Consider the following 27,767-nt stretch of genomic DNA (forward strand, 5'->3'; position numbering starts at 1 on the left):
TTATTTTGGCGATAAAGAGCATGCACAACCACTTAATAAATAATATTTTGTATGTTGTTAAGTACGGGTATTATATGCTTTACTACATACTGGATCCTTCCATTATCTAACACGTTAAGCTTTTTAAATTACTGACCTTTGTGAAATAAATGACAGACTGTTAAAATTGACGGGTCTGATAAAATTATGAATAATAAAACCGACTTGAATGGAGTTGGTTTCAACGCTCAATGTAGATGTAATAAGATATAATGGAAATAAAAGTATATTCTCAGAACAAAAGTTAAAAGTATAAATACCGTGTCACGTATTTTGTTTCTTTGTTTTGTTTCTGATTTAGCTTGAATGGTGTGCTAACGAAGGATTCTCTTTTGTTCAATATCCAAACAAACCCGAAATCACTCCACTAGTTTTTAACCGAGTAAAATGTTTAATTATAAAAATCTAAAAAAATGTACATTATCGTTGTTATTAATATGAGATTTTCCTTCTTGCTGAGATATTAATTATTAACCACTAAAATGGATACTCTTTAAACAACCTATATCGAGGCAATGCTCAATGATGCAGAGTATATCAAAAATACAGTCAGATTATTTACTTTATTTGGACATCAAATACGGAGTACTCAAATTTTCCAAAGAGCAACTTATTAATGGAAATATAATCGCGTTCACAGAAAGTTTGTATTAAGTCGTGAACTTGGTTTAGCGTTTCACTGAAACAAATCTATTCACTGATTCATTCTCTGGCCATATGTTATTTCAAAGAATGCTGTCCATTTCGATGACAGACACCGAAATATTGAATTATGAATAAGCACTAAATTGACGCGAATTTAGTTACACAATCATAGCATTGAGCACCTTATTTTTCACATTCTCCTTCAAATCCTGTAGGTCGACAGTAGTTTAAAAATTTGTCCCATGATAATGTTTATGACTGTAAAGCATTGCCTCTTTTAAGCAACTATTGTGTGATGAAGTACCACATTTTGTACACCAAGAGGCGTAATTTATTTTTTTTACAGTTTTCCGACATCTAATATACGCTTCCGATGACATCTGTGGTGCTCCAGCATCAGGATCTAACGTTTCTTTTCAGTATTTGCAAATCAAATTTGATCTGAATATCGAATATCTCCAACTCTTTTGATTTTCGAATAAAATTTTACTGTGGTGGAAAAACAACAAATCCAATGATAATAATTATTCTTTTCAGAATATTTTTATACTCACAGTTGGATTGTAAAAACAAATTTATATCACTAAACTGAGGTTTTTCATGTTTCGCACAATTGCACAAAGCAACTAAATTATAAAAATGTTTTATTTTCTTTTACTGACAGTTGAACAGATGAACATATCTTTTAAGTTGTATAATACTTTCTTGTGGTTGCTTCATGATGACCTGTTAGTGTCAAAATCAATGGGGTTATATTTATACCTAATATATGTGTCGGCTGCCAAAAAAAGGAACTATAGTAATTTAGAATCATTAAGCTGTTTATCTGTAGGATGCGGTTATTAGCAAGTCATTACTGTACTGTAGTACTGTACTTATAAATATGTAAATGTATTTCTTTTCTAATTTGAATGGAGATCATCAACATAAACTCTCATATTTTTGGTTCAATTATAAAAACCTATAACATTGCTTAAAAAATCTATTGTTGAGATTGTAATGCTCTTTTTTTGCGATTCGCCATAATTATTTGTACCAAAATTTTTAATCGAGAATTATGAACCCATCAAATGCGATTCACTATTTTTGTCTTCCAACTATATTTTTTTATAAGGGCTGTGTATAATTGATAAAAGCTCATTTTTTCAATGAATCCATCAATTCATGTAAAGTATTACTATGACTTCTGGAGGGACAAATAGTTGCCTAACACGTAAAATCCATTCGATCTTGATAAATTTTTATTTATTAGTTGGGAAAAACACCATGTGCAACTTTTATTTATTTTGATATTTCCTCTTCTTTTGTTTTACGACACCCTAATCGTTATAATGGTCCGGGAATATTACAGTTTACCAACGACTAAATAGCTTGGACAGCAACGGTTATTAAATATGTATCTTGTCTATTAAAATGTGTCTGGTTACGGTGTTTACTATAGTATAACGAACTGAAGATGAAATTAATTAACTATATTCCAGGCACAGGGATCTGATTTGTGTAAAATCATGCTATTTATAGTAAATCCACTATCATTTTCTGTATGAGTTAGTACTGATTACTTGTGATGTTTGTTTAAACCAATATTTTTCCAAACGTTTATTAAGTTGTGAACTTTTCTATTTCGAATTTTTACCCTTTAAGTGCGACAGTTTCGTCGCCACTCGATAAATTACTGTACAGATTTCATGTTATGCTTAACAAAGGTTTAGTTTCAGAAATAAATGCGAGGTATCACGACACATGTTGAAATTCACGTCGATTTTTTGATTACCTTGTCAGACGGTTCCTGTTATAATCCTGTTATATTTTCACAACTTAACACTTCTGTTACAATGTATTTTTTTGCTGAAACCATGTGAAATATTAGTAACCACGTTCTGAATATCAGGATTTGTCCTCTCCTTTTCTTTGAAAATATAATAATACAGATATAAGTGTACACAACAGACACTAAATGTTGCGTGGACCAATAAAGTGCATGACTTTTTCCGTGGAGCTGTGATTTGATACTTGTTACACAATTAGATAGTATCCTTGCTTAGAAACTATTATAACTTTCACGACTTTCCTTTTTGTCGGAACTCTTTCAATCCTTGTGTATATAATATAAAATGGGTCGATTAAATGTGACTTCCATTAGTAATTCCTCCACAACTTCATTTGTAATTAGATAAATCATGCGTAGAAACTTTTTTGAGGTCCATATTTTTCTAATTGTTAAAAATATATCTATAAGGTATTTAGGGACATCATTTAGAAAGTGGGAAGGGGCTCCATTGTGACGCTACAAGGCAGAATTTTGAGTGTTCTTCCATGCTCAAATGAATATCTTCCTTAGACTCCAGAATGTCTCTTTATGGTGACCGGTATAACGATCTAAAAATCTATATATTTCCTAAAACATACATTTTATCGATTCAAACAAAAAGTATATTTTTGTTGAAAAATCGTTTGATAAATTCATTTTTTATAATTTTAGATGGTACAAATTGTCCCTATAAAAGTTGCGGATTCTTAACCATTGAGAATTAGTCACTGCTGGGCTTCAGATAGTAGTGTAGAATTGTTTATTTTGGACATAGGTAATTATCCATTGAAATTTCATAATGTTCAAATGTATAATTTAGAAAATATACTTAAATATAGATCCCGGAACATGCTGTATAATGTAGTGACAGTAACTTCCATATTGTCACGGTTTCATATTACTTGTACTCCTGTGTTAAATCTATTTTCAAAGTCCTTTGCAAATATTTTTACTTAAAGCTCATTGTTTTCCATTTTACTTTCATCGTCAACTGCAATAAGCAAATTTTGGATAACTAAACTTGATTTTTCACATCTACAAATAACAAATGTTATTCTTATTGTTCCTCAAATCATGTCAATATTCTCATATTCAATAATTGGCGATTCCTACAATTTATTTTTTCATCTCTTTCATTTACTGAGGAAATTCATTATAGAACTTATATTTACATTGAAAGAATAGGAATGAGTTTATAATAAAATAAAAACGCTTGTTATCCACATCAATTCACTTGCACTCAACCGTTTTAATTTTATTTCCTAATTAATGGAAGTAGCTCTGGAATTTTACCCTTATTGGAGCTGTGTGAAATTTATTGTGACACACGTTAAGACCATCTGTGAGGTAAATTGGTGATCAGCAAATTTCTTCGTTTACGTCGCTTCAGTGAGAATAGAAGCCACAATGTACTAAAGAATTCCAAGAATTTGTCAACAGGATTTACAACCAACCCCCAGTCTGACAAACATTTTTACTTATTTCGACATTTCGTAATATTTCACTGACAAGAATTCTTCCGATGAAAAATTTTTGGTTTAAATTGGCTGCAGCCTGGTTTTAGGAGAATAACTCTTTAAATAATAATATTGTATTTGAAATTTGAGCGATCCCTTGAAAATTTCACTCATTCACTTAACAACGTTTGATGATAACGCTCCAATCTCAGATTTTTTATATTTATCTAGCAACAGCTAGAAATTAACAAATTCTAGATTGTACGTACAGTGTGTTTCTATATTCATGTAAAAAAATATAGTTAATTTTTTCATTCACCATGTTTAACAAGTGATATGTCCAAAAAAAGTCAGTCCTTTTAATTATTGATGACATTGATGTCAAAATGATCTATAAACTTTTTAATTGTAATTTTAAGTGAATTTTCTCAGATTTGAATAATAACGTAGAGGAAAAACAACTGCAATTAACTCATAACGTTTGCTTGTGAAAAACTAATTTTGGTTCACATTTTATTCACTTCCAAACAAATAAATAATAATGTGATTTACAAGATTTACATGGGTATAGTGTGCCTTGAAAGTATACCTATACTGAGAAATTTATTATAAAAATGTACAGAGTTCAGATACATTTTTGACTCAATTATTCGATTAAATTTCGCCTTTTATAACGCTTATCAAACATTATCTCACACTCACTCTTGAAGTCGCAAATCTAGATCACTTATACTTTTGCTATATTCCGAATGAAATTTATTTGAACAGTATCATCTAAACTATGCTCTGTTTGTAATGCACGTAGTGCAAGTTTGTGAATGTGATCAATGTACAATATATTCAATCATGGAAAAAAAACGAGGTGTAATAAGAACAATACGGCGAATGTTATTAACAACAAACTCCTCATGCACTGACGGAGGAGATGCCAAAAACCCTTCTTCATATCACAAACGTTGTAATATCCTTTAAAAAATTCGTAATTACTCTACGAATGAACTACGACCGCAAATTCGACTTCGTTTGCCTAAACGTCCAAACGTCCATTAGTGCACCATAATAATTTCTACTATAATCAATAAATTCATTCACTGAAGATCATACCTCATTCAAGGTGATATTCAAGCCCTTTTCAATGATTTTTGAAGCAACAATTATATGCCTACCTTTGAAATATGCTGGAGTGGATTTTCATATTTAATTATTGATTTCCATTTTTAAGAGCTTCAATACTCTACAAATTGTAATATGTTTTCTTTCTATTGTATTCTAGCTCCTCTTACTTTTGAATACTAGCCTTGCCTTAATATCGAACATAATTGACCAGGATATTCTCAATTTTTGTTGATTAATTTCTGTTAAAAACAGAGGTAATTCACAACATTTGAGTTTCTTTCAGTGAATGTAGATTGAGAACAATCGTAGTCCTACAACTGAAACTGGTAAACCTGAAATGAGAAATATCATATAATAGTGAATCATATCAAGAAATTTATAAATTTCAAAATATGAAGGGTAGATCAAACAACTTACATACTTCGGATATGATTCTAAACATTGGATTAGTGACAAACCATGACTGAGATTCAGAATTAAAAGGGTAATTAAATTGAATGAAGAACGCGAGAGTTGTCGGATATCCTGGCAGATGTCGTGATAATGTCAACAATACACATCAAACTGAACTTCCTTCAAAATGAATTTAAAAATTTCATTGCAGTAATGCATGTGGGCATGTGTCACTTACCCCTTAAATTTAAAATGTGAAATAATATCAATGCGATTTTGTTTACGGCAGAGTGAATTCGACAAGTGGGGGCGGAATTAAATTCAGTTACTTCTTTTAGATGTCACTGGAACCCCATCTCCAATGCTTTGTTACAGACATCCATTACTAATGGTGACTTGTGGTCTCGAATGATCACAATGTAACCGTTTGTTACTTCTCCTTTTATTTGACTAATTGCGTAACACATGGTTGATATTTGAGCGTTTATCACTTTCAATACACGTAAGAGATAGTGTGAAAACATATATAAAAGAGGTTGTAACTATAATTGAGTATAAGTGCATCGAAAATAACCACTACCATTTGAATGATTTCCATCAATTTTGAGAATAATTTGATTGGTATTTATATGTATGTATACGTAAGCTGGATATTTTCTTCAATAAGAATACAAATCCGGATCAGAATTGATCATTATTTTTTTCACTTCTCGGTCAGAATCTAGCAAAAACTTCTGTATCAGATGAACAAATTCAGACTTTGCACATTAAATGCAATTTTCAACTATTAATCAGACTGACATAATTTGGTACTTCTGTAAGATCTCAGAATTGGCTTAGATTTATCGTAGAAATTTCTACTGCGATTAAATATAATTGACTTCCGTTACCGATAAAATACGATATTAAAATAGACAGTTGGTTACCCTGTTTAATTCTTTCAGTTGCCAGGGCTTAACCATAACTATCAAACGTGTATTGTTGTGCCCTATACTGGTGCTATTTATTATGCAGTCTTGAAAATGACCGCATTTATAAGCAGCTTATCCTGAGTGTTATTAAATAATACAAAAAAATTAGATTATCATGGCTTTATTCATTCTCAGTTATCCATTACGATTAAGATTTTGCCTTTTGTTAAGCTCAATATCTAATTGAATAAATGAATACATAGTTGGCACAGTATTGTTAATATGTATTCAAGCAATTATTACTGCCTTTATGTAATATTGAGGAAATTTCCGATTTATTTTCGATTATCAAGTATTGTGAACTGAATTTAATAAATTATGATTTCAATAATTATGCAGTGAGTACATAATTTTGATTTATTAAAATGCATTATAACTAGTGAAAACAACTAGCAAACAATAATTTTTCTATACAAGAAAATACCAGTATAACATTTTGTGTTCTTACCAAGTCACCATTTTATAAAATGTAGCAATCTTCATAATTCTTTCTTGATAAAAAATTACTAGCTGTTTCTTATTTTGTAATATCTGTGGTAGTTGATTGCATTTTCATTTTACTTTTACTGTCGCTAAATATCGAAAGTATGTAATTCAGAATAGGTTTTTAGTTGCGTTCATTTAACATGAGAACGATACAAATATGTCGCTTCTGTAGAATTAACTTGATTCGATTGAATAACAGAGTATATCGTTATGAAAATCACCTGTTGCATAATGAAAATAGTCGATTTTTATTTATTGAGATGATCATCACAAGAAAATGGGATGTAAATATTCAATAACCAAATAATAATGTCAAAGTTTGGAAGAAAGAAGGAGAATACTGAGATGAAGAATGAGTCTTTAGACTGATCAAATAAAAAAAACGAAAATGTCAATGTTTTTTTTGTACCGCAATAAAATTAACCCAACAATTTGTCTGTGTATCAACAACTGAAGGATATATATATATATATATATATATATATATATATATATATATATATATATATATATATATATATGTTATTTTCACTCCATTTTTTTAATTTATCTGCCTGCTAGTCTCTTTGAATAAATTTTAATTGCACTGGGCCAAGCCAAAGATGCTCATGAAATATTAATATCTTTTTGTGAAGAAAATGTGGTAACTATGAAGACTCTTCACGAAGGGATGATCTAGGGTAGAACAAGATCAGAATATAAAAAAGTGGATAAATCCATTTACCCAAACAGTCTATAGTCTATTTGGGAATTGATTATGGATGAAAAACTCATACGGGTCCTTGTAAAATATTTTAAAATATAATATGTGATTTGGAGCTCTCAATGGAAACAGGTGACTCAATACTCCCCATGGAAGTCGGTTTGATAAAATCAAGCATCAAGTCATGGTTAGTGTTTTCTTCGATTTTGGGAGCATGGTGCACTCAAAGTTTGCTCCAAGGAGCAATACTTATCATAGAATTTTAGAATAGTGTACTTAAACGATTGCTAATCGATATGCATAGAAAAAGACCTGAAAAATAGACCAATAGGCTCTTCTTCATCCTCACAATGCTGTGTACCAAACATCACTTTCAATTTGGAGGCGAAAATTTTTCAAGAAAATATCTCTTATAACATAAATAACAGAAGAACAGAAGTTTTTAGGAAATAAACCTTCCATATATGCTTCTATTCTAATAGCATACTTATACAATTGTATGCCTTCTCATCTTATTTTGGGAATCTTATACGAAAGAAGAGTGACCATGAAAATATGAAAAATATGATCTTATAGAATTTTAGAGCAGTGTTTTCTTTACGAACTATATAACAAACTGAAACAAGTATTTCAGCCTGACTCTTATTTCTTATGAACCAAATTAGTTATAAGGAGGAGTGGTCAGTGTTATTGACCTGAAAAATGTCAAGAGTCAAGAAATAAAATTAAATACTCCACAAATAGAACTTTTAATGTTGTTGTTAATGGGCAGAGACAAGAGAAGATGTGTTAATGTACAATGAAGATGTGAAGAATGCCGTTGGAGAAAAACTCGACATTATTCTAATACATTTCAATTGAAAGAAGTTGCATGTTTAAATAAATGACTTTCTCTAATTGAATTTTGAATAAAGAGCCTTTCGCTAATTAAACCATGTAATGTAAATTAAAACATCATATGAAAATGGAGATTACTCAAAAACCTGGAATTAGTTAACTAGAGTCTTTTAGTCGTTCATTATAAGTATGGGTGTAACTGGCGTACTTTAATCACGATTCGAAATCTAATTGATTTACCTCATTCGACGTAATCGTGTAGAGCGAACTACTCACGTAGTAAATCCTTAATTAGGATTCACCGACGGATTTTTAATTCCAGAATTTCCACATCCACTGAATGATAATACTTCAGAATTAATATGCATTTACGAAGCGGCTTCCCGAGGAATGTAAAATAGATCTAACACGCCGAATTCCCAGCATATTTCCTCAAAACATATGGATATTTATCAAATTACATAATAAGACGGGATTATCGAAAAAAATCAATTAGGAACAGTAAATCGTTTGATATTTTCAATAGACGTTATTGGTTATATTATTTATTGACTTAGACAATACCTTTGAGTGATTTAGTAAAAGAAACTGGAGGAGGCAGACCAAATACACAATACATACATTAAACAAAAAATGAGCGTAGCACTATTTTACTTGCATACAGTATGCCATGCTACACTAAATTGTTTCTTATCGTTTTTATTCTTTTATGTGAAAAGCTGTTCTCATTAACATTCTTCGTAACTATTTTTCTTTAATGTTCTCTATTCACATGTTCAGCTTTCATGACCGCATTTTTGTTATTAATAGGAAATAATTTGTGCTATTATATATAACTCAGTTCAATTTTTGTTACAAATACTTACCTTATATAAAAATAAAGAATCTCCTATCAATTCGGTTCCCTAAATATGTAAAAATAATTGAGTTCACGAGAATATATTGTTTATATCGTTTAATTTTCGGAGTCTCATGCGTGTATCAACTCAAGTACATTATATACATTATCTCTTCCGATATAATAAAAGTATAGTGAATGTAAACAAATAAAGTGAATATCTTATTGACATTATTGAGCTCTCAGTGGATCGACTCAACATGCGGATTCCCTTTGTTTGATAAACCATTGTCCCGGCCACAATTGGATCTACTAGTGTGAGTAGAGAGTATAAAGTGCTCGTAAAAATATCGAGATGTCGTTTTATTACCTAAAATTTGATATCTAAAGTGCACGTAAAATATATCTGGTCCATTCGAATGCATTATTTTCATAGTAAAATAATTTTATTGTTGGAATATATTTTTAAATATAGTGTGATGAGTCGCAATATAAAAACAGAAAAGAATATGAAATATCCTATAAAAAGAAAAAGTGTTGGCTTATTGCGAATAAATAAATGCGAGCAAACGTAAGTATCAATATATCACATAGTATTTGTTATCTAATATTTTTGATAATTTCCAAATTTTCAGCCTTTAGCCAAATTTTTTAATTTAGTTTATACATGGTGTCCCAGGAGGTTTGGGTAAGTATATCTTGAAAAGTAGTTGTATTCTTATTGGTATTTGGGGTGGTATTACACAGCAAACAGCTATTTAGACACATGATATTTCAGGTCAAGTGTCATTTTTTGATAAATTGAGGACGCACTCTTTGTAGTACTTAGAAACAATAACAATTTTTTATGTTTTTGATTTGAAAAACAAACTTAACAGCAAAACAAAAAGAATTGAAATACAATATTACTTTCACTACAGTAGTTAAATGTTAAAATTTATATCCACAACCATAGATGTAATTTTTATTTTGTCTGCTTGCTGCTTAAATCTTTTCTGTACTGAAAAATACTTTGATTCTGGTTTTTAAATCATCTACGTCCCTCATACGGGTATTTGTTAGTTTTTATGTAGGTACTGTGAATGATATCACATAAGAAGGTAACAAAATTATATATAATTGGAAAAAAATCAACGTAATTAATAAAATTATATTTTATATTATTTAAAAAAATATTTTCATCGTCGCTGCTTGAAGAGTCTCTGTCAGTTTCATTTGGCTTTGCAGGTGAAATAAGTGCAATAGTTTCTGGTGAAAAAGAATTCAGTTGTTTTTGTCAGTTACGCTAAATACCTGAAAAACAAACTGTATTACAGGACGTCAGAGTTGGTCAATAACCTGGCTTCAACTCCACAAAAAAGAATAGCTGGATCTACCTGGACACTGTAACTTTCATATTATAGAAAAAAAATTAATTTTGGAAAGATTTAAATGCTGCATTAATGAAAGCAGATATAAATTTGAGCAACAGCTGTAGTGAAATTTCTATTACAATCTAATTGTTTCTGTTTCTGAGATCGTTTTGTTGAAAAATACATGCCACTTTGTCTTTACCAATTGTATTCTATTAAAGATGCGTAAAACTTACTTATATTTTATCTTATCGTGAACAAACATTGGGAATTTTTTAATTAATCTATTCTTCTTTTGTAATTGCTTCTGAGCATGGATAATAAAAATTATCCACTGGATTCCGGATAGAAACTCTACATTGAATTGATCTTGAAGAGACTTGAAAGTCGGTCTATAATATCCACTGAAAATAGATACTTGATTTTAACGTTTTGATTTACCAACGGTGTCGTATTGGATGATTTCCCACTTATTACGAAAATAGAGATTGTCGTTACATGCAGATATTCCATTCATTCAACAGCAATCGGTTAATACGTGAAATATAAAACGGTTTCCTATTTAGTAGTATTTAACGCAAATTAATTATTTGATCAAATTATTTGGTAAGTATACAATCAAGCAGAATATTCTGTTGATAGAAAACTAAACAATTAATTTCTAATGCTACATAAACTCTCTTCATATATTTTTAATATTATTTCCTTTTTAATGTAACAATTAAATCAGAATCATCGGATACTTTTAATAAGCATATTCGCAGAAAAAATATGAGCGAAGTTTTAAGTGAATTCCCCTCTTAAGAAGATCAAGTGATATTTTTGAATTCACTCTTCGCACATAGAACGCAAATTTAGCATAGAAGCACATATGTGAAAATAGTCGCTTTCCTATCAGCCCAATAAGTTAAGAATGAAATCAATTTAATTCAAAATTCTGGAAAATCGCAATTATATTCATTATGAACGAACTTTTTCAATAAAATATGAGTAAACTAATCACAGGAATCATTTTCATAATTATAAATCAATAGTATAGATATTTTTTAGCGACACTTACGTGGAAATTTACATTGAGGTGATTAAGACTGTATGGGACACATAGAAATTATTTATTCATATAAAAATCAACAGTAGCAGTAGATCACTTTCATTATCACCATGTGATATGCGCTCAACTTTGCTTATTCATAAATACCCATAACGAAATATATACATATATAGTAATTATCAAAAACTGCTAACAAATATAAAAAAATTAAATTCTTTCGATGATATATTCAATTTTTCCCAATTGATTTGCCTTTCCCCAAAAGAAATATAAGTCGTTATTTTTAATTTAATTTAATCTAAGCCAATATGAATAATGTTATTTTATACATATATCTCTTGGTCTCATGATAGGACAATACTATTTTGACACAGATTTTATATCAGGTGAATTTACTCACGAAAACTCTGATTCTAATTTTACATTAGATTAGTAATTATCGTCGATCATTCAGTAATGGCAGTTTGAAATTGATTTGTTCTCTATACGATAGAGAGTAAGCTGTATGAATTGAATTATTTATTGATAAATAAAAGTACTAAAAGTACCTTTCTATATAGTAATATTTTATGTATACAATTTAAATTAGAATTGTAGAGATACAGTAATTAGATCATTGTTATAGTAGTTATACATTCTATTGAATCGTACATTCCTCGAATCCTTAGCAATCGTTTTTTTATTCTTTGATGTATTCTTGGTCTTGACTTCATTTTTTATTATTTGGAACAATGTTCAAGGCTCGTACCTTTTCCATTTCATTTCCATTTCCATTCCTCGTCTGCTCCTTTGCTCCTTTCATATAATTTTCTCTTTCCAATTATTCTTGTCGTCTATTTGTTTATACATCATTCTGTTAGTGATAATTCATATTTTACTACTTTACTACTTTCTCGACCATGACTTTTAATAATTAGAAGGTGAAAAACCATTATTAGAAACCTACATATCCTGAAAAATATAATTTTGTATGATTTAAAATTATTTTTGTTCCTACTATAAGAAGAAATAAATACTTTCATGAGCTTTTCAAGCTCTATTTGTAATCTTCCAGTTCTTTCACAAATCCCATCCAAACTCGTCAGTCTTATTCCAGTGAGAGTAATTCTTTTGATACCGCTTCAGTCTAATATTTGTGTCTCGAAACTCTCATATGTGGATTATTAATTTATCTCGTTTCCTTTCTCTGTTGCTAGGGAAAATTTCCATTAAAAGTAATTTCACAAAGTAAAACCAAATAAAAAATATCATCTTATTAAAAGAACTACCTTGCGATGCTTCGCAGCGGAACCTGTGATCTCCAACAAAAGCATATTTGAATAACTTCTCCTTCAGTTCATCACATTGACAATTGTTCATTGGCGGTGCTTGAAGGAAACTTTATACGTAAATGTAAAATTTGTAATAAATTAATTGTTTGTTAAACACACAAATACGTTTTGTTATCTATCCTATTGTAGGTTGATACTATTTTGTAAAAAAAGTGTTCTATAATTATTCAGTATATGCTTGTAATAGAACAAGTTGAGATGTAATAATTTTTTAATTGTGAAATCATATTTGTGGAATGAAAAGTGATGTGTATTTCAATAGTTCATGTTCAAAAAAGATCACTGTGGCATAAGAAGTCATTTTGCTCCGATTATAACAGTTTTAATTCAAGTTAATTTGAATAGACTTTTGATATAAGAAAAATGAGAAAATAAATATAAATTTATTCTATAACAAGAATGTAACACTGCGAATAAATTATGTTAACCCGCAAAACCCGTCCTGCTACAGTGCATGGCCTCATAGAAATTCGTTATTCGTATTTATTTGTATGCATATGTATATAAACAAATAAGTTCCAATGTGAATTGGAAAAAAGAACTTGAATGACTTGTATGAGTTGTTTAGTATTGTTATGAATTCGTCCACTGATATACACCGTGAAGTTGATCCTGCCCCATTTAGTCAATTGATGCTAGAGTTTGGTGATTGCGCCTATTTCTATGTATTGTTTTTATAACCTCTTCACGTTATGTTGTAACTGTTTTTTTTAGAGACAATTTCTAAAAAAGTCTTTTTGTTTGTTGGCAGCAAACTATAGATCTCGAGTAATAAAAAATTGTGGAATTTGATAATACTATCCAATTGAGGCTATAGCATCCGTAAGATTTAAGTAAACAATTTGATGTCAAAGTGAATACATCGTGATAGTGGAAAGTAAAAAAACTGTGTATTTGAATAAATTAGAGAGATTTGTGTTAGTGAACAGTTTAGTAATATGTGTAAGTGAATAGTGTTAGTTTGAAAATGAATTACTCAAGATACACCGTGAGTATACATTCACCCCACCGCTGTTTAGATAAATAAGAAGAATATTACCATATTTCTAATTGCAAGAAATTTTACATTCTAGTACACATATATTTGAAGCCATAGTCCGATTGTGCTATTACAAGCATTTGCTTTTTTGTCGTCAGTAGTTGAAGATATCTATTTTTTGTTCGATACTTATAGAAATATATATGAATAACAAATATTTCATTTAATTCGCAAGAACTGGCTAGGGAAATTCTCTTGTGAAATTTCGGTCTTACTTAAGTGGGTTATCTGTAATTCATCCCCAACCCAACAACTACTGATAAAGAATAAACAATTTACAATAAACAATGTTAAGAATGTAAATTTCTTAACTAAAGTTCCTGATGGTGACATATTATGTGTTCATTCCATTAAAGTTGTCTATCTATCTCAATATTTGATAGTGTTTTGATTTGCAGGGAATCTATGGCAGACAAGAAACTAGAGTAAGAAATGAGGTTTAGTAAAAATAATTTTCTTGAATCTCTCTCATTAGAACTTATCTTTCTCAAATATCTTATTACTTTTTCTTCTAAATCATTCCAATTCACACCTCTGCTCAAAATTACTATATCATTTGTAGTTCTCCGATGTAAAATTTTGAATACGGACGGAATACTGTTTCCTGATTATTATCTAACTAACCGTATCATCTACGGAAACGTACTGTTCCTTATTTTATACTCTAAAATTCACGTTTTCCAACTCTATGATAAGCTGCATGTGATACAGGCCTTATCAATTCCTACAAATACCCTTATCTAAATTTTGATGAAATTTAGAATGTCAAAGGAGAAATAGCATCTTTTGTTGATAGGTTTTCCCAATAAATTCTATTTGTTAGCGACTTTCGCTGGACGATAGTTAGTGCTGAAATAGATTTTAGCAATATGTTTTCTGATCTTATTTTTGCAACACAATTTTCTTGTTGTGCCAAATAATTGATCAGTTTTTTTCCACAAATAATATTACAAAATGCAAAAAACATCGAACTGAAATTAATATTTATTGTTGTATTCAACTTTCCGCCACTGTATTCAGTATTCTTGTATTCTACTGTTTACTTTAAAGGTTTGCTTATTCGTTTGTTCTAATCCAAAGAACGAACATTGGGTGATTGAAAGGCATCCACTCCACGGGGACTACATACCGCTTTGGGATTAAATTTTACATGTCGATTGACTGTAATAGCAATATAAAGGGAAACGTCTTTGATGTTGGTATCACCAAACTAAGAACGAATATGCCTTTTTCATCTACACACATTCATTGCGTCCCTAAGGAAATTTTGACATTCGTTTTTATTTTCAAATTTCATGATTACTTTTCCAATACTCCTGGAATTAGAAAATGAGGAATCCTTCATCTTTATCCTTTAATACTGCTATGATTTACTTATAGAACTAGAAAGTATAAACTATATATAAAATTTTAAAAGAGAATAACACACATTTCTAAGATACCTCTGAATAAGATAAATATGCCGACAAAGAGGAATGAGCACACGAGAATTACATTTTTTCAATAATTTATGTTTTTTCACATGTTCTTCGTATGTTTGCATTATTATGGGTCAGCTTGGCATTTAAATGTTTTATATATAGTAGCCCCATGGCACCTTAAAACTACTCGACAAGGGTGTCATTATTCATTTAAAATCATATTGCATAAACTGAAAGCAATCAAATCAATCCAATCTATTGAAGCAAGTATAATAAGGAACAAAATTTGATTATAAATAAATAAAGTTATGTGAACTATTAAGTGGAGTTAAAATGAAACAGTAGTGTGGAACTACAAATTACGTGCCAAATCAGCTGGATAATTTTGAAATAGATTGGACTGCTTTGCCGCTTGACCACCAGGAGACGTGAATAGGGCATAATAGAGATTGAACATTAATTTGAATATGATCTATTCTTATAGAAACCACACTACGTAAGACACTACAGAGTAAATATTTGTGTTGGTTATTACAAAGTGTAAGCAAAGGAAACTAGCACAGAAAAGTCAAAATTCAACCAACTAATTTATGAAACAAATGAAGCATAACTATTTTTCATCGTCTTCATAATATAAGCTAGACAAATTAAGAAGATATTTTAATTTGTTTATTAAAAAAATAGATAATATATAAATCTTTACCTTAGTTAAAAGAATAGTGAGTAGATATGTACATATATTATCAAAGTTTGTAATCAAAATGTAAACTTTGTGATGTTATCTTCTGGCATATTTACTTGAACTTTCATTTCTCAATAGTATAGCTAAACTCATGGTTTGCTACTACTATTATAGCTCTTTCCGATTCTAAAACCATTTTTCAGGCGCTAATCAGCGATGGTTAGAAAACTCTTGGAGGGATTGTATTATTTTCCGTCAGACGTGAATACCATGTTCATTAATATACACACTTATGCAAAATAAATTTTTAGTTACATTTTTAATAATTAGTAATACTTTGATACAAGAATGCTACACTAAGGCTTTCCTACTTTCATTTCTATTCAATTCAGTTCGTTGCACTGATTATATATGTTCCTAATAGTTCATTCTGCATTTTAGCGAACTATTTCCCTTTAGTTTATGAACAAATTATACTTTTCAAATTGTGTGTCGAGCTAAATCTTACAGGTCAATGTCCCTGCTGCCTATAGTATCAAAAAGCCGTTTCAAAAAACCATTAAATTATTGAAATAAGAAAATATGCTAAATAAAACCATCAATTTGGATTCCGTGAAATATTCGACAATAGATCAAGTACACAGGATCACAAATCACAAAGAAGTCTATGAAGATAAAGAAATATGATCTACTTGATTTTCAGATATAGCCTAAGCATTTGATATAGTCTGGCAAGAAGAACTCATGAAAAAAATAGAACAAAGTCTTCCAAAACAATATACGAGGCTATTGGAATCTTATATAATGTATCTAGTGTGATATATTTTTTTGTTATGATTTATCTTGATTTTAGCTCTTATTTCCATGAAAAGCAGTTTAAAATAGCATGTTCCGATCTAGATCCGTCTTTATCAAAATTTTGACCAAAAATCAAAACAAATCATCACGAAGAACATTACAAAAATTCTAAGAAACAACAAGTTGAAAAGAAATTTGATACATTTTTATAGATTTCTAAGAATTGTTGAGTAAAACAGCTATTGATTTTAAATTCTTCATAAAGATAAACCTTAAAGAATATAAGCGACAACAACAAAGTATTAGCAGGCAGCTGAAGATAGTCAAATGAATAATGACTGCGACTGTTTATATTAGAGAGTCATAAAAAAATGAAAGAATTTTTTTATTACTCTAATGCTCTACCTGATTTTAGACCCTTTAAAAACGCCAATGAATACATTCATAATAGTAGCATAAGGGTGGTGATAATTGATCTACGTAGAACAACTGCCACTTTTTACTACAAGTGTCACCCCAACTATCAATATTGAATGTGATTGCTGCGTTGAGTTCAGACAAAAATCTTAGGGTGATGCTGTTTAAAGCCATTTAGGGGTTTAGGTGGTGAATTTAGGCAAGATGTGTCATCGATAATAAAAAACGATAAAGTATTTGACCATTGTTGGTTAGGAACGACTCGAGCGATAAATTTCTACTGATTTCTATCTGAATGATTTTATACAGATAAATGCATTATTTATCGATTCGCAATTTGTCTTTCAACCAGGATAAGTTAGATGACATTTTAAAATCATTTTATGTTTACAATTGACTGGAATTATTTTACTGCAAAATTAACACAATAGAAATGAATGGGAATTGCAGTAAATAGAATCTATTTATTATTGAATTTGAAAATATATAAAAGGGTGATTCCATCCAACCATCCAATAACAAGAGAATCAAATGTCGGATCAGTTATCGTATATATATAATATATATATATATATATATATATATATATATATATATATATATATATACAGTTTGTTGAATAAGAGTGTATGATTGTACACGGTAACTGATCCGAGATTTGATTTGGTTAGGCTCGTTTTTATATAGATAATTACATTAGGCATCATGCAAAGCTTTTTATTTTCAACTGTATCCCTATTACAAGTTCCGTAAATGAAGACAAACATTTCGAAAAGCCAAAAAAGGTAGTTACTTTTTCTCAATTTCTAAATTTAGTATTGGCGTTATCACATTCTCACTTCACTTTTCTTTTTCGTTGTTTCCGCAATCACGTGACACGATTTTGCTTTGAATTTTGAGGTAGTTGAACTCCTCAAATCGTTTTCAAACTCCAAACACACACTTGTAATGGATATATTTTTTGTTTAAAATATTCTATTCCGATCAAAGCTCTAACTCTAGCGACAGTAACTAATTAAAATAAGCACTTTAATTTCCACATGAAAATTAATATTTTAGTAGCACAAACATAGTTTTGAGGCTTGATATTAGTTCTTTTAGATTTGACAATATATATTCATTTGTGAAATCAATTCAATGTTCTTTGAAGTCTGTGAATTAGATTGGCCAGCGAGATCTCCAGATCTAACACTTTATTTGGGGACTAAGCCCTCAAAATATATATACAATAAACATAAACAAAATTTATACAAAAATTTAACAGAATTGTTCAAAAATTATTTATCAATATCTGAACGTAATCGTTTTAAATTTAATCGATAATAGTAGGGAAAATTAGGATCTAATATCTAGATATTTTTTTATATAGGCCGGTTTTCTATTGAACTATTATTACTTAATTTCGTCCGTTTTAAGTGAAGCCTATTCAATATTAATCTAACTTCAAATTTTATTCCCTAATCTGGTATATTATCCTAAGGATTATTAAAAAACGGAACATAATTTTCATGGACATCTACAATGGATGTGAAATTTATCATAACTTTGTTACAAATAAATAATATTTTGGATTTGGACATTATAAAATGTTGTTCCGCAATTAATGTTTGCTATTGGATAATTCAGAAAATAATGATTAAAATCACAGAGGTGTCAATTTGAATTGTCCACACTGTATATGGGGTGATTCTGATCTGAATCAAAAAATAATTTTCAATTAATCTTTTATAATATTGGTGTATCTGTATATAAATATATTTATATCTATAAATATAATTCACTCTGTTTCCAATCATTTGCATGTTAATGACCATATATACTAATTATTTACTTTTCAAAATTATTCAATATAAAATATTAAACTGTGAAAAACTTATTTCACCACTCATAATATAATTACAATTACAATGCAAATAAATATTGCGAATTAAATATCTGACTGTCTGTATCTGCTCAAATGCAAGTTTATTTCAGCATTATGAACAAAGTTGCATACTAAAATCAGATAATGATTCGGAAAAAAAAAGTTAATTTCCGTAATTACTTCTCGTTGTAGATTGCACATGACTCATCACACTGAGATACATATATTTTTAATTTAATACGTATCCTGCGACTAAATAATGTTGAACATGCTTTGTTACAACATAATTATAACTTTCTAGATTATCCGCGTTATCTTTTGATTGCAAGAGCCCAGGTGGTTTTTTTTTGGTTTCTTCGAATATTCTAAGAGGATTAGAGCTAATTTTGTATACTATTGGTATTGTATATTTCTATGAATTTATTTCTAAGAAAGCAGTTTCAAATGAATATATATATATATATATATATATATATATATATATATATATATATATATTATTATATATTATGAGTGATGAATATAACATAAAGGAAATAATTATTTTACGCAATTTATCCACATATGGTAAGAATGTAATATTTATTATTTGTAATAAACGAAAACGTCACATAATATATGAAAACATTTCCATTTAAAATCTATTTGTTTATTATTTATTGAGACAACGTTTGAACCTGGTTTTATTTATTGTCTTCGGATACTATATTGCAAACTGAATTTAGTATCTTTTAGATATATTACTAATTTTTATTATAAATAACATGAAAACGTCTTGACTACGATATTTACATTTTATTTACCTCTGCCTTTTTCATCACACTCACTATAATTAGTTCTATCTAGAACATCGGATTTGCAAAGTAGAATAGATCACAATACAGTCCTGATTTATAGCATATTTCTTCAGCATCAATACTAAAGTGTATTTTTTTTTTGAGTACTTGATGTGTCTTAAGCTTGTTGATGTAAGCTTATTACTTCAAGGAACGGTAACATAAGGAGTTTGAATGGTTAAATTCGGCGATTTGCTGGCTAAAGCAAGCAACAATGCAACCCAGAAATGCAGCCCTCGGTTGTAGATCGTGTAGAATATGCCGTTACTCCATCTTATCGAAACCACATTTTTTTCAGTCCTAAGTAGTACACTAAAAGTAGAACATAATCATTCAGAATGGCCCTGTAGTGCTAGACGTTCACTGTGGTGGTTTTTTCCACAGCTTTTTCGAAAAAATAAGGTCAAGATGACAGCAAGCGCAAAAACCACACCAAAAAGAACTTTTGTCTTAGTGTGTTACACGCGCATTTTGGTGGCCCCAGAAGCAACATTCGACAAATAGCTGCTGATGCAATTTATAAGGCATCTTCAAGTATTTCACTAAATCACACCAATCATCCGGACTCTTCATCTGGTCGATAATTTGAGGTCCTTAACAATATGATAACTAGAACGACTGTTCTGTCGGCATCTGTTCTATCATCGTTTCCTAGAAGCTAGTAAACGTCACAGAATTTTCCTAGTTGATGTAGGATGACATCAAAACAATGATACAATTTGAAGAATCTAATAATTGTTAATTCTTTAGTACATAATTTAGAGCAATACACTAATAATTAGCTTACAAAGTAATATCTAGACAATTTCTGTCGAGAAACTTGAGAGACATTATCTAATAGCCAACTTATTTTCCTGAAATGACTCCGATCAACTTCTACTTTTCTAAAATTAGTTTATCCTCACCATTTTTAAGGGGGAATTTTCAGTGCAGTAGAGAAAAATTGAATTTGCAACAAATTCTAGAGACGAAGCAAAAGAAACATAATACTTTTGTCTATGCGACTAAATTTAACTATCTAGTACGGGAAATTTATCAGTCCGGATCTTATAAAAAGAAACTTAGTCTAAGAATAGGACGTTGAGATTAACAAAATATGAATTATTGAAAGAGTCAACAATTATCAATGGTAGTTTGAAGCTTGCTTCTTAGAAATATATAACTCAATTTTAAAACGACGAATTTACGTATCTTTTGAAACTAAAAAGTTAACTTCAGTATAAACCTAGGATTTATTAATTCTTACATATACTAGTCAATATTTTACATAGTAGTAACAGCATTCCAATGATCCAAAATGTCAGTTAAAACTTGTAATTATGTAATTTTTTCTGATGTGATCATGAACTGTGATTTTTTTTATTTGTTGTATTAATATTACCTTGCGTCTTCTAATTTGTTTCAGTATTTTCGGAATCATAATAGGTCCGCATTTCAAGGCCATTGTCATTACTGATACATAACCAAACTTATATTTATTTAGTGTAGATACTTGCAAATCACAGATATTTATTCAATCAAGATGAGTACTTTCATTTACATTTTCAGAAAATATATGAGGTTGAACAATTCGGAACACTGTAATAGTAGACTTGAAGAAATATATTGCTTTTTTAATTGAGGTAAACAAAAAAACAATAAAAAAATTTGTTACTTTTATTCAAATCACTGATTAAATCTTCCTTCCCATAAGTGACGTGGTTCTTTTATTTTATGGTATAATTAATGCTATCTGGAAAATAAATCGACATTTATATGGTTATTTTCGGGTTTAATTTGACATATGATATGGCAGGGATAATATTTCGAGTCCAATTTAATTTAATTATCTATTTTTAAATCTACAATTCCTATAAATGAGATTTACAAATACATACATGAAAAGCCCAATTAATTCTTCAAAATAAAATATCTTCGGTTTTTTATATTTCACTAAATAACGTACAGTAGATTCTTAGAATCGATTTCGAGAAAGTGGTGATACAGTCTCGTCATGTTGTAATAAAAATATAATATAAATAGTTGCCCACATGGGCCTAAGCCCTGGCGGATGATATTGAATTGCTAAAACGTGTATATGGAACCTTGAAGTGTTAACAGGAATTGTTGTGCTGCTAGTAGCTTGTATCCATGTAAGAGCTTCAGATTTAGGGATAACTGATGGCAGTTATCAATTTTCTGTATGTTCTGTTTTATTTTTAGTATTGATATCCTTCTTTAAATTGAGAGAACACCACGTTCAATTTATATTATTCACCTGTTGAACCTATAATATCATCAAATTCAATCACAAACTTATTTTCTCACTACTCTATTTTATATAAAAAGCTATCACAAGAGGGTGAACCCTATTATACTCGAGTAGGTCGAGTGGTACCTACTGTGTGGAAATGTCTAGAAAATAGTGTCCTAGTTACATATTTTGCATAAAATTAATTTAATACAAAGATGCAGTTCTCAAGCACTTTATTTCTTTTTTCTTCGCAATGATCCAATTAGACGTGAAATGATATTTCCGGAACATAAAAAATGTTAATAAGGCAATCTATGGTAAACTATTATGGCTAATTAAGTTAACGATAATCATATACATTTATAAATAATATGTGATCAGACTTAAGTCACAGTCACAGTTATCATTAAATTTAAAAATATACTGATATTGATGTGTTAATTAGATCAATCGGTATATATACATCCGGAAATGAATCAGCCATAAACCAAATAAACTGCTTAAAAAAAAAGAAAATACGTAACCATGCATACACAGGAGAGACGATGTTAAAGTTTTAGCTTGAAAATCAAATAAGTGGTGTGTAAATATTATTGTTTTCAAGAAATTGAGTAAATCATATACAAAGAAAACAATCCATTTTATTAATTTCCAATTTTAACAAAGAATTATACTATTGTCTTCAAATGTAGTATATTACGAGTACAATGTCGAGAGAAATCACATATAGAATGAATGAAGTGTTTTGTAACCAATTCTATCTGAAACTTTCTACTATCAAAACTGAAAAACAGTCTTAAAACCGTTCAAATATGACAGTTTCGGATGAAGACGATGTAAAAAGAAGAAAAATAACAATTTAATCTCTACTAACTCTAGTAACTGAACTAGTTCCTCAATATCTTAGTCAAGATGCCTTTAGAAATACGTAGACTTTTTATAAAGTTACATGGTGAAGGATTAGTTTATGGTTAAATATCCGACATACTGAGTATAGGTAAATCCACTGTTAACGATATAATTACTGAATTTAATACCACAAGTACTTCAGAACCTGAATGCAATCCTAGGAGACCTAGAAAAACAACTGCTTGAGCTAATAAACTTAAAAAGGATGCCTGCCATCATTAGTAAGAAAAATTAGAAGATTGGATTTCGCAAAGAAATATAAACACTAGACGATTGATCATTGGAACAAAGTGTTATTTTCAAGCGAATCCAAAATAACTTATTTGGAAATGATAAAAATGGTAAAAGATAAGTAGAAGAGCAAAAGGTATAAGATACAATTCATGGTATTAAACACTAACCGTGAAACATGACGGAGGTAGTGCTTCAGAGCGCATTTTCTTAGAAACGCAATCTTCACAATTGTAGGTACGATGGCCTCTACAAATTATAGAGATGGATGTAATGCTGCCTTAAGCTCCCCAAAATATGTCAAGAGGATAGATTTTTCAACAGGGTAAGCATCCGAAACACCGATCGAAGCTTCTTCAGTAGTCTTTTGGAGTGCCAAGAATTTGATTGACAACTCGAAAAGTGAAACTACTTGATTGGATAGATCATAGCAAAATATTTTTCAATTAAAAATCTCAACTCTAATTGAATCAATGCCTCAGTGATGTGCAGTGTGGTTGCTATGGAGGGTATATTGATGCGTGTATAACTTTTATTGAGTAATATTATTCAGTAGTTGTTTTTTTTTTCTTCTGATTCATAAAGTTATGTTATACATAAGGTTTACTTCGGCTGAATATTTATATACGGTCAAATATTTTTTTCGTATAAATATTTATATATATATATATATATATATATATATATATATATATATATATATATATATATATATATATATATATATATATATATATATATATATATATATATATAGTTATATATAAGTGTTTAGTTGCAAGATTTAATAACGTAATAGAATGGTTTATTAATGATACTTATACTTTTTTCAATTTAACTTCGTTATTTATTAAATAATCAAACAATTTATCTTTCGCCGAATAATTTTGCAGGAAAACTGCATACATACTGGACTTTGATATAATCAGAAAATACAAACCAGATCCTCTTACCGAGTTGGATTGATTTGATTGAATGCGTTTCCCTTGTAACGCATCTAATCCTCAATTTAACAAAAACAAAGGCAATATTTTTATAAAAAGACCTCGACAATGTAATTTTATTTTGTTGAAAAAGTAGGGTCAGATAAATAGGATAAATGCCTCTTTCGCTAAAATATTAGATATGAATTCGCTAATACAATATATGGGGTTATTCGTCAATATGGAATTTGTTTTATCTTAAAAGAAATGTATACTGACTTTTTGAAATTTTTTTCAATTTTTTTGCTATGCATATTGGACAGTTTCTTCACGATTTATTTCTTCAATCCATCCAATAATGTACATTATTACCACTAATAGTTTTCTTTCCTTCAAATTCTTAATGATCAATAAATGGTGTGTATCTAAATATATATATAGGTCCTAAACTTCCCTCCGGATTGTTTCGATTTTACATGCTTGCATCACATCAAATATTATTTTCATATTGCTTAATATCTTCAAAGGGCAGCACTCTGAATAATCAATTTGCGGTTGCCTTTATTTCATTGTGAGCAAACGCTGCAATTCTTTGAAAACAAAATGTTTTATGGTCAACTACTATGATATCTTTGTGACATCTAGTCTCTCATCTTAATTTCACTTCGGGGTTTTTATGACCTTTCTTACTTTTTCTAGTGTGATTGCCAGCTTCATGAGCATCATCGATGTACGGCTACGTTTGAACAAGAGACACCATAATTCTTTTCAAGGTAAACTTTTACGTCAATAGTCTTTTATCCAGATGTCAAACAATATTCAGCTAAGTAACACGCATTATTTGAAAAACTTTTCACATTTTAAAGTTTGAACAAACCCTGAGCGAGTCTAAAATTTGAAAGTTGTCAAACCGAAAGCTTATCGCACAAGGTATGTTTCAGCAGTAAACTCTGAGCATATATCGAACTTTGGTGCACTATGCATGACTTGACTATAATCTATTACAACCACGTAACCCACAATTGCTGCTGGAAAACTACCTTTACCACAGTTACTACACTACCGACTTAATAGTCTATCTCCATTATAAAAATATTTTACAAACTAATAAAACACGATACACGATCTAAGAGATGTGTTGACATGCGCGGATCCAGATGTTCCAAACTTTATACAATACATTTTTGCTCGTCTCGAACTAATACTGGACAAGTTCAGTTTGTTTTTGGAGCTTTACGCTTTCTGTTCACTAATTTAACTTGATACTTCGCAATTTTCATATCACGCAAAATCAAGTAGATACAGATAATCTTCCAGAAAAAATCTAACGTATAAGATTAATTTTTTCTTTATTCTACTAACCACTCAATAATCTTTCATTCTTATATCTTTCTCTGTATAATTTTCATGTTGTATCTCTACATCTATTCCTTTTCTAGATCATCTTTCTTTTCTCTCGTTATATTTACTTCCTTCACTTTACCCCTCCCCCTTTTTCTTTCATCTCGATGTATCTTCTTTTCTTATTATTTCCCTCTCACTCATTCTTGTCTACTACTTTCTTCCATCCTTTCTGTCTTCATGTTGCCCCCTTGTTTTTTCTATAAACGTATTTTCCCCCTACCTCTTCCTATTTTTTTTAACATTGATTTTCTATCTATCTATCTATCTCGACCTTTTTATGTACCCTTATTTCTTCTTCCCCTTTCTGTTTTCTTACTTACACCTTTTTTTGTTAGTATCTCTTGCTCATTTGCTCTTCTCTCACTTGATCTTTCATATTTATCTCTCTGTATCCTTTTTCACTTTGTTTCCCCCTTTATCATTCTTCTCCCTTTCTATATTTCTTTATTCCTCTTATCCCCTTATTTTTTCTTTATCAACTTGTATTATATCTACCTATTTTTTCTTTCATCTCTTTATCCTTTTTCTATTTTTTTATATGTCTATCTATATATCTACCTTTCTAATGTACAATCTTTTCTATTTTCTTTGTTTTGTAGTTTTCTCCTTTTTTCTTTCGGTATCTCTTGCTCTTTTTTTCCTCTCTCGCTTTTTTATTTCCATCTTGTTTCTCTCTATATATTACTTTCTCTAGATTTTATTTTTCTCTCTCTTTCCATTCATCTTTCTATTTACTCTATTTCTCTTTTTTCTTTATCTACTTTTATTCATTCCTTTTCAATAAAAATAAATGTTTATTTAGCAGTAGCACAATTCTTCCTAGAAATACCATCGTATTTACCTGAGTGGGATGGGTTCCAATAAACGCCAAAGGACCTTGACTTAAAGGTCTCTGCATTCTAGGTGGTGAAATAGTAGTGACTGTTACACCTCCTCTAGATACCCGAACATTTGGCCCAGTCCATTTATTTACTCCGGTCACAGTAACACTATTCGCCAGCGGAGGTACAGGAGTAGCGTTAATGTGTTGAGAAGAACTTAGACCTGTCATACTTTTGTGGAGTCCTCCTACGGAGCCTAGAACAAATAAAAAAAAAATATTGTTTGTTAATATTATAATGGGAAAATTTACCTCCAGCTATATTAAGTTTAGTCATACTTCTGTTTGTATTAATACTAGGAGCGGTATGTAATCTTCCCGTACTCCTCGAACCGCCTAATTTAGCACGACGCGTATACCCGCCAGATGGAGTTGGCGTAGTCGTATGTACCCCGCCGACTTTCACAATTGTCACTCCTCCAGAAGTCACTTGGCTTTGAGTAGTCGGCGTAGTACTTTGACTAATCTGATTTGTACTAAAAATTAATCAGGAAGAATGATTCAATTAATTAATTCTAGTTCTAAAACCTACCTGGTGTGATGTCTGGATCTTATTCCTAATAAAACTTTATCGGTAAATCATTTGACATAATTAAAAAAAATAAAACAATAATATCAAACAACTTATAACCAGAATAAAATATTCACATCAAAAACAAATATATTTAGTTGTGAAGTAAAATAAATTTCGGAACTACATATTGTTGTAATATATGTGATTAAATAACGCAAATTATAATAAATAAATAAATTTCAACTAATATATTGACTTCATAACGCACGTTATTAAAATTTTACACAGTTGATTGACCCTATATTCACATATTGTTAAAAAATCGGATAAAGGTATAGAAAGAAGCTTTTACGTTCTACTACTGCTACTATTTGAGAAATATTGATACAATCATTTTGAACGCAGTGATTTATGAAGTTTTATTTTTACATCTTTCTTTGTTTCTGCTTCGGTTTTCTCATAATTAGAACAATGCCGTTTCCCCTTGAAGTATTTGTGACTGGAAATATATTAAAGTTGTTCCCTCGTTCACATTCATTTTGAAGAAACCGAGTTCAGAGACTTAAGTGATTAAAACACGACAAGCT

At 29.8% G+C, this 27,767-nt stretch overlaps 1 protein-coding gene across 1 annotated transcript in view; it reads right to left on the reverse strand.

The window, feature by feature from the left end:
• Nucleotides 1-26,985, reverse strand: part of LOC130894417 (uncharacterized) — a 39,915-nt gene extending 12,930 nt beyond the window's left edge. Inside the window, exons 1-2 of the mRNA XM_057801296.1 lie at nt 26,919-26,985; nt 26,628-26,863 (exon numbers count right to left, since the gene is read on the reverse strand). Coding sequence (XP_057657279.1) covers nt 26,628-26,863; nt 26,919-26,943 — 261 coding nt within the window. The 5' untranslated portion in view covers nt 26,944-26,985. The remainder of the gene's footprint in view (nt 1-26,627; nt 26,864-26,918) is intronic.
• Between the last annotated feature and the right edge of the window lie 782 nt (nt 26,986-27,767).

Source organism: Diorhabda carinulata, chromosome 1 (genome assembly GCF_026250575.1).
Source record: "Diorhabda carinulata isolate Delta chromosome 1, icDioCari1.1, whole genome shotgun sequence".
NCBI lineage: Eukaryota > Metazoa > Arthropoda > Insecta > Coleoptera > Chrysomelidae > Diorhabda > Diorhabda carinulata.